Genomic DNA, 9,629 nt, shown 5'->3' with positions numbered 1-9,629 from the left:
GCCAACGCTCAGGTGTACAAATGCCTAACCCGCCTCCAAGTGGCTGCAACGCTTGGGATGCTCTGCCATCGCCCAAAACACCACGCACAAATCGCTCCTCCATCACCTCCTCAGACCAAATTAGCCTCATGCCTGCAGATGAGGACTCTTCTCTGGTGAGTCTGGTGACCTTAGGGACTTGTGTCTGATAACTGATTTTATTTTATTGCATCTATCTGTCTACATAGTACTATGCTGTTTCCCAGTCTAATAATGGTTTTAATAATGGTTATTATTTTTTATGTAGTCTCCTGGGCTTTTAAAATAAGGATTATTGGAATATAATATATATTCATTATATTATAAAAATCTAATGCTGCATATACAAGGCAACAACAGTTTGTTTTTTTTCTCTTTTTTTCTCTCCATATGTACACAATAATATGAAGCTAATATTGTACAAATCACAATTTCCTGACTCTCAAATGTTTGTAGGTTGCATCCACAGATTTTTCATTTCCTGTCACTTTTGTATTTATAGGTCCCAAATGAACCCCTTTGCTAATTTTTATGCTGCTGGCAATTTGTTTTGAAGACTGCCAATGAGCATATCAAGCATGCTGGATAACAATCAGTGTCCTGGGGAGGACAGCTGTACACAGGGGCAAATTTTCCCTGTCCTGGTGTCTAATTACCGTCTGTCCTAAAGATACTTCTGCTTTTTTTACTTAATACTCAATTTACATAAGATCTTCCGTGTACTGAATTTTCATCTAAATACACGGACTTGCATGGATTGTACAGGTCACAGTTACAAACGTTTTCTAGTTTCCAATTCTGCCAATGCAAAACAGAAACCCAATGTTACTGCTCAATCAAATCAAGGTTTCTGATTTGGTTAATAAATACAAATGTCTTAAATATAAATGTATTTACGCCAGTTTTCTATTAGAGAACAAATGTATTATTAAATGCTTTAACCAAATATCATTCATTGATTACTGTACTTGCTTCCCCTATTCTTCTTCATCTCATGCAGTTTTACAGTTTCTGGTGAACCTACTCTGTCTCTTGTCTTACAGTGTGGCATCTGCATGTCTTCTATCTCCGTCTTTGAGGAGCCTGTTGACATGTCCTGTGGTCACGAGTTCTGTAGAGTTTGCTGGGAAGGGTATGTACATTCATCTGTATTGTGTTTCTTTGCATGCATGAGTTTTTAGAGTGCTCAGAAGTTTAATTTTGGTTTAATTTTTGGTTTAAAAATGCTGAGAAATGTATTTGGACACAATAATCAGAGTCTTTTAGTGAATTAAGTTAAGTCCTGGCGTTTTCACAGTCAGAGAACAGCACTGTAAACAGCTTTCATGGGTCTGTAGTATTACTAAAAGTACATGGCTGTACAGTATGTCTGCATTAAGCAATGTAGTCATTACTATTTCTATTTGAACAATTTATAATTGAGAATGAAAAACAAATTCACACCACCAGTAGGAGTATTGATGAACACTCACCTGCTAAACACTTTCTCTGCAGGTTTCTTAATCTAAAGATCCAAGAGGGTGAAGCCCATAATATCGTCTGTCCAGCCTTCGACTGCTTCCAGCTTGTGCCAGTGGAGGTGATAGAAAGTGTGGTGTCCAGAGAGATGGACAGACGCTACCTGCAGTTTGACATCAAGGTAAAGAAAATAATCATTAAAAAAACAATAAGAAATATACAGCTTTTGTGCACAAGCTTTTTCTCTCAGAAACATACACGCACACATCATTAAATATTGTACTTTTAACTAGTACTCTGTCAGGAATCATTTTCTTCAAGCTGAAATGACAGCCTTGGTTTGATAAGCATCAGTCGTCCTCATGTAAATATATAAACGTATGGTAAATATTTCAAAATCTCTTCTTGCTCTTGTGTGACAGGCGTTTGTGGAGAACAATCCAGCAATTCGCTGGTGTCCTGTGGCTGGATGTGACAGAGCCGTGCGACTGAACACCCAGGGTCCTGGGACTTCTAGCTCTGATGCTCTTATTTTGCCCCTACTGCATGCACCTGCTGTGGATTGTGGTAAAGGCCACCTGTTCTGCTGGTTAGTAAAATAAACATGATCTACTTGAAAATTCAATTGTACTACAGATAGTAAATTTTATAATTCACCAATAAACACTTAAATGTTTTTTTGTTAATTCGGTGTGAATCGATTCGGCTCCTGTGTATCAGACTCATCACAGAGCTCTGTGTCAAATCAATGCTGCAGCTAAAAAGCATTTTCAAAATTGAACAATTCCAAATGAGTAAAGGCAGTATCCGAGACTAGTGTGAATGACCAGCATCCTGAAGATTTCCAAACAACAGTTAAAAACCAATCTGCAGCCTTTGTGTCTCTCTCTTTTTCTCTCTGCCCATGTATGTGTATCTTAGTGAATATAATTATCTCTTGTTAATGCATTGGACAATTGACAAATTGACTGGGATCACCTGCCGCCTGCCACTTAAAACCCCCAGCAAAAAGACTGCCTAATGTTTGCGTGCGCTTATCTCTGTGTTACAACTCTGAGTGATTAAGCTGTGATGTTGTGCAGTTCTGCACCTCTCTCATCCGCAACCATACTCCCATAGCTGTGCAAAATGCCCCCGAGCTCCATTACTGTCATATCATGGCTCCGGTCCTACCTCATTTAAAACTACTGAATGTTCATAGCTCACTGCACCTCATTTCACTATATGGTTCTGTAAAGTGACCTCTGGGAGGGCTTGTCAAGTTCATTCAAGAGTTCAGCTGAGATGAGGTGAGGTTAGGTAAAGGAAGGTAATAGAGATCTGCCTTCAGTGGTTCCCATGACACAGGGGAAGCTTTCGTTTGAAAACACACACACAGAAAATAATAATTGAGATGCATTACAATGATTGAAGTAGATTGGAATTCAGCTCTCAATCTTTACCTGTCTCTCCGTGTGTTCCAGGCAGTGCCAAGGCGAGGCCCATGAGCCGTGTGACTGTGAGACCTGGAAATTGTGGCTGCAGAAAGTCAATGAGATGAAACCTGAAAAATGTAAGCACTGGAGTTAATGTAATACATTTGTATGCCATGTCACACATTAATGTACACAACATCATTAACGTTATACTGAAGATATTTTGGAAACGTCAACATTTATAAATAAAATTTGAATCTATACTTTCAAAATGTCTGCTTTTATGGTGCTTTTTTATTTTAGCTTTTTATTGCACCATCAAATCTTTAATATTATTGCCAAAATCTTGGTATGATATTAATTGGAAATTCTATTTTGCATCATGTGGCCTTGTGGATTAGGATTGGTTCAATTCCCTGCTTGGGGAGTGTGCTGTGCAAGCACCAAAACTCCCCCAAGCCCCATGCGAATTCCCAGTGTGCAGCTGCCTGTTCCTGTGTGTCTGGTGTGAACCACTGGGCTGTTTCAATGACTGGTTAAATGCAGCCATTGATTACAGAAAAAACATCTATTTCGTTAGAAGTTTCTGCATTTATTTCAACATTTTTGTAGATATAAAGAATAATAATATGACAGTTAAAAAGTCAACAGTAAAAACAGTTTTATGTTGTTTACTCATCACATATAACAGTTGGTTGTAGGTTATGAGGATTCTATGCTATTTATCACACCCTAATAAAATACTTGACACTGATTTTAATATTGACTAGATGGAAGAAAAAACAACAGAGGATAATATTAATGTCCTGTGCTAGATTCCTATATTACCGTTTATTTCTCTGCTTGTGCATCTTGGGAGGTCTTAAGCAAATGCACAAGCCCATACAGGCTAGGCAGTCAGGACAATCCCCCACTCAGTTCAGTGGACTGTTTAGATGTTGTGGTAATAGCATTTTTCATTCTGTCTCATTATGCCTGTGTTTGTGTTGTTTACTTCTCCTGTCTCCTGAAGTGGCCGGTGTGAGTGAAGCCTACGAAGACGCAGCCAACTGTTTGTGGTTGCTCACCAACTCTAAGCCCTGTGCCAACTGCAAGTCTCCCATACAGAAAAATGAAGGGTGCAACCACATGCAGTGTGCGAAGGTCAGTCGGACACGAAAGTTACTGTTTTACTAATGTGGGACATTTGTCTGCTGGAGCACAAGAAAGTGACAAAAAGATTAAGAGGGACACGGCATGAATTGAGGTTTAAGCCAAAAACAAGCCCCACATTTTTTATAGCATGTCCTTTAAATGATGATGTTGAAAAAGAAAAGCCTGTGCTGCATCCTGAGGTTTATTCAGGGCCGTGTGTAAACACACTGCAGCAGGCCGAGCAGATAAAAGGGAAAAACAGCACAAGGACAAGTAAGGACAGACTTCAACGAGACACTGCAGCAATGACTTAACAGCTATTATGAGTTGAGGGGACATTTCAGAGGCAATGACACCACCGAAATTAGATGCAGTCTGTATGTCTCCTGCAGAATTCAAGGTTTGCAAATTAGAAAGTAGAGTAGTCAGTGGTAAAATTACTAATGTTTGCAAGGCTCAGGTATTAATAAGGATTGTCCTGATATCACTTTTACAAAGCAATATGAGCACAAGTATTTTCATTTGTGTACCCAACGATACTGAGTACCATTACCCATACTACTTTAGGTTGAGTGGTAATAAATAATATACATGAATCCACTAACATCTAACATGCACCTCTTCTTGCTCTATGGCCTACTAAGACTAAAACTGTACCCTTTCCAATAATTATTTATTAATATTTATTATTATTTATGTATTTTTGCTTTGGATAAAAGCATCTGCTAAATGTAATGTATTAAATATGCAATGAACATGAAGGCTGTGTTATCGAGGTGGCATAGCGCTGTGGGAAATGGGGTGACTAATTAACAGAAGACTATTTCAACCAAAAGGAAAAATATATCTATATTCAACAAAAGTTGTTACATTAGACAGAGTCTTCTACTTTCTAGTAAACAAAGTCTCCCTTAAACTGTAGTAGTACCAATATCCATATTGCAATACACAGATTAAAACACACAATGTCAGTTTATTATTGCACATTTTCGAGTACAAGTATGACTATTTGAAGGAAGCATAGATACTGGTATCTGTATCAGTGCATCCTTAGTATAATGAGAGAATTGTAGTGATTGTGTTAAAACATGTCTAGCTTAATGGATTTACCGAACATTTGCAAAACAGGAAAACTAATCCCTTTTCTCTTTACAGGCTTTACATTCATAAGCTTAATACAAAATATCATGTTTACCCCAAGTGTTCTCTTTTAAGTGTTTTTAAGTGTTTTTTATTAATTTTCATTCAGTATCAGAAAAAGACATGCTGTCTTTTATATTTATATATATATATATATATATAATTTGTGAAGATTAAACTGTGCCTATCTTCATTTAGATTCCTGTTATTCAGGTCTGCAGTTTAGCAGTACTCAGGTTTGCCTTTGAGCACTGGTTTATGATAGTGTTGTGCTCACACACAATTTGTACTCAGTCAGGACCTTCGATTATACTCTGACAGACAACAGGCTAATACAGAGGTGATGAAGATAAAAAAAAGACGTCTGCTGAGTGGTTGAGGTGTGTGTGTGTGAGAGTGGAGCCACATACTCATGTTGCTGTTGGGCAGGAGTATAAAAGGAGCCCAGAGCAGTCATACAAGCAGGCTGCCTTTGTCTTAGTGACAGACCTGTCACTGTCTCAATCGTGGTTAAAGAGGCTGACGAGTGGCGATTAGTTTTGGAGCAATGGAGCAGCATTCACAAGCTAAAAGGCCACTGAGGGCTCAGCCACTTCACCTGTTATTAGTGGCTAAGAAATGTCTTTTACCCCTGTTGCTTGGAAACACTAGGCTCATGTTGCCAGGGAGCATTTCTTTGTCTTTACACTGCCATTTCTTTCCCTCTGGTGTGGCCTTGCTTTTTTTTAAAAATCTTCAGTCACCATACCTCACATACTTGTCTTTTTGTATCACCTTGGCCTTCCATTCATGCTCCTTCTCTCAGTTTTTCATTTTGTATTGATTTTTCCTAACTGTCGTGTAAGCAGAGTGTTTCAAGGCAGAAGGGGTTTTAGCCTTTAGGGTTTTGTGTTGCCGTGGATAACATATGACTCACGAAAGTACATGTGACATAGAGAGAGAAATCACTTCCACCAAATAGGCTCTGGACTGGCACTAGTGTGTTGGTGGTTCCACATTACTCATTAGAGAGTTCTGAACTCCAATGTCAGATGAGCGCCTTCTTGTGGTCGCAGTGAAGAATAGTTACTGGTCGGTTAAAAAATGCTATGTAAAAACAGCTTAAATATTCAGTTTTAAATGAAATTTACCTTTATCTGTCAGCTTAAATAAAATAAAAAACATTTTAACTGAAATCACTATATTGTTTGTCAGAGATAAATAAAAACTGCAACAAGTGCCCTACATAAAATGGAAATGTGACCCAAGCTTGTCTCTTCTGTCTAGTCTACTGTATAAGTTTGGTTGGTGACATTTTGTCTTTACTAAATGCAGATTGCAGTGCACTGGTGAATTATAGATTTTCTTTTTTTTTGCATTAATAAAGTGTACCAACTGCAGTTGATATGAGGTTAATAAAATCTGGCTTATTCATATTTGATACAATGTCAGAAAAGAACAGATTAAAAGTCTAATATTTCTCTTTTGCCACTGTAGTGTAAGTATGACTTCTGCTGGATCTGTCTGGAAGAATGGAAAAAGCACAGTTCATCGACAGGAGGATATTATCGCTGCACCCGCTATGAGGTCATCCAGCAGGTGGAGGAGCAGTCAAAAGAAATGACTGATGAGGTACAGACATGTCAGGTTAAACATTTGGCACCAACACTGGTAAGACAATCAAAGGATCTTATGTATTTTGATGTAAAATATCAGTAGAGGGCAGTATAGCTTCACATCTACTGTAGAGGTAAAGCGCAGGAAAAGGCTCAGATTTATGGTCTGAAGCTCCAAAGCTAAATAAACTTCTTTACATTTCCTTAACACCTGAAGATCTTTAGACACTGATGTGCAAAATCTGTTACTGTGCAAATAACTAACAATAGTTCAAAAGTTAATTAGTCCAGTTCTCATACTAAAACACTTAAATCTAAAAGTTCATCTTCACAATACTCAGTTTTGCCCACATGTCACAATTTGAAGAAATACTCTTTTAAAAATAGGCCCCTGCATCATTGCCAGTTTTAAGTACCGATGACTCCTGTGGCACCAGTCACTTAGTCGGACTTATTTTGACTGCACTCAACCAGAGCTCCTACACACTGCTATGTGAAGGGGGAGAAAACACACTCAAAAGTTTATAGACTGTGACTGTTGTTTGATTATGGTTCTGCAGGCAGAGAAGAAACACCAGAGCTTTCAGGAACTGGACCGTTTCATGCACTATTACACTCGCTTCAAGAACCACGAGCACAGTTATCAGGTACAGAGGCCTACATTAGTTTTTCATCATGTTGTCATGAAATTAATATGGAAAATGTTACGTTGTGTCATTATATTTTTTGATCCATAAGCATTTTATTTTGAATTGATAGAAGACAGTGAGTGTTGGCCAAACATTGTATGAACGGCCCAGACAGCTGGTTTAGATCAGTGATCATAAACATGTTTTAGCAGTTTTTGTAAATAGAACTATTCAATCCTTCCACATTGACGCATTCACAGCTATTGAAATTTATTTAAAAATAAATTATAAATCACTGCAATTTCCATTGGCATAATTAAGGAAAATATCAATATTTTCCCCCTGTGCAATAGCTATGTGTTCTACAATCTCAGAAACAATGAATTGTGGTTTATGACATTATAAATGTAAATATAAGAAACAACTCAGCAGGCACACACACAGACCAAGATAAAAGACACAGACCAAGACACCGGTACTGTTCTTGCAGGCCGTCCTACATTTGTTATAAACATTTTGTAGCTGCAGACATTAGCGGATATGGGGTAAATTTTTAAAAAGCCTCCTAATTTACTCCTTAATTTACAATGCTTCATATTTTGGCATTCTTTTTATCGTTTACTCCCACAGTTTGTGTAAAAATATTTATCTAATAATGAAGCCTAACAGCCTCTGTCCTCTGCACAATAGCTGGAGCAGCGCTTGTTAAAAACAGCCAAAGAGAAGATGGAGCAGCTCAGCCGAGCCCTAAGTGGAAGTGAGTCAGCAGTCTGCTGTAACTGTAACACACTTTATTACACATTTACACTTAGGTCTTAATCTATTCCTCTGATACCCAACTTTGTTAAGTGTGCAGAAGGGAGAAAACACAAAAGGTGTTTCAATAATGTATTAACAACAGTGGATGTAATTATTATTCAGCGGGCGTGTCCAAAGTTACTACAAAGCTATGCTTTCCAAATAACTTTGTGGAGAGTCCTTTAAACCTCCATCTGCACAGGCAATTTCCATCTGTTTTGCATAGTCAATTTTTGTAATGATTCACAACATTCAGTTTGAATTACAGTGGAATGTGATGGCAGTGGCTGCACCTCCATACGTCATCACTAGATGATAGGAAAATTAATGTTCATAACTGTGTGGTCGTGAGGTCACTCTGCATTATATGACTGCAGATTGTAGGTCGTGCCCTCTGAAAATAATCCCTGAGCCTGACCTTCTCGTCACTATTTTACAGTGGAAACCTAGATTAAAATGAAATTAAATATTTTACTGCCTAGCCTTGTGCTCCTTGAATGTTGTTAGTTCACTTTGTGAATTCGACTTCACTTTGTGAAGTTGTAATTACTATGACAGATTAAGCATTCATATAAAGCCAGCACCAATACCGCCCTTTGTTTCTTATCTACCTTTAACTCCCAGGGATGTAATTTCAAACAGTGTGTACTGTATCTATAGTGCAGCAAAACTTTCTTAGTTCTTTGTTTCAGGTCTGCTTAGGAGTGTAGGTAATTTAGTTTGAAATGAAAAATGCACTCTGATAAATTAAAGATGTTTGTTTTGTTCACTGAAACTTTCTGTCCCATCTCTCCTAGGGGAGGGAGGTCCACCTGACACCACATTTATTGAAGATGCGGTCCTGGAACTACTAAAGACTCGCCGCATCCTCAAGTGCTCTTATCCTTACGGTTTCTTCCTGGAGCCTAAAAGCACAAAGAAGGAGATCTACGAGCTTATGCAGGTTCGAGCACTTATATAGGAAGAAAAGACATTTCTTTACAGCAGCTAGTTTTCTATAAGCCATTAGAGCTTTCAACCTTGTTATCTGTGTGGCCTGCTCCAATCTTCCCAACACACTTTTTAAATATTCTGTGGTATGTAATTTCTGATCACTGGCCTAGAAAATGTGTTCTCTTGGAAACTTTGATGTTTTGGCCTTTTCCAGCCTAGTTTCACATCAGCCATATAATTTCCCTGAGGCCTTGATATAACATGTATAAGTTTAAAGTAAATCAAAGGTTATCAAAAAAGCATTTTAGGGAAATAACAGTCTAGGTCTTGAAAATAGTAACATCTCAGGTTACTTTGTTTTTACTTCGCAAGATCATTTATAAAGATATGAAAAAAAAAAAGTTAAACCAAACACAAGTCTCCTGCTCCCTTTAAACATAATTTCTCCATAGACGGACTTGGAGATGGTGACTGAGGACCTCGCACAGAAAGTAAATCGGCCTTACCTG

General features: G+C 38.0%; 1 protein-coding gene across 1 annotated transcript in view; it reads left to right on the top strand.

Annotated features, from left to right (window-relative positions):
* LOC103388625 (ankyrin repeat and IBR domain-containing protein 1) overlaps nt 1-9,629 on the top strand; it is a 25,136-nt gene that overhangs the window by 5,086 nt on the left and 10,421 nt on the right. The window contains 11 exon segments of the mRNA XM_025061257.1: nt 1-155; nt 1,062-1,150; nt 1,513-1,657; nt 1,899-2,065; nt 2,940-3,028; nt 3,904-4,034; nt 6,642-6,776; nt 7,321-7,407; nt 8,080-8,146; nt 8,985-9,130; nt 9,573-9,629. The exon segment at nt 1-155 is cut by the window's left edge and continues 35 nt beyond it; the exon segment at nt 9,573-9,629 is cut by the window's right edge and continues 6 nt beyond it. Of these exon segments, the coding sequence (XP_024917025.1) occupies nt 1-155; nt 1,062-1,150; nt 1,513-1,657; nt 1,899-2,065; nt 2,940-3,028; nt 3,904-4,034; nt 6,642-6,776; nt 7,321-7,407; nt 8,080-8,146; nt 8,985-9,130; nt 9,573-9,629 (1,268 nt within the window).

This window comes from Cynoglossus semilaevis, chromosome 13, assembly GCF_000523025.1.
Source record: "Cynoglossus semilaevis isolate Cse_v1.0 chromosome 13, Cse_v1.0, whole genome shotgun sequence".
Taxonomy (NCBI): domain Eukaryota; kingdom Metazoa; phylum Chordata; class Actinopteri; order Pleuronectiformes; family Cynoglossidae; genus Cynoglossus; species Cynoglossus semilaevis.
The sequence above is the reverse complement of the archived record's forward strand: the minus strand, read 5'-3'. Positions and strand labels throughout refer to the sequence as shown.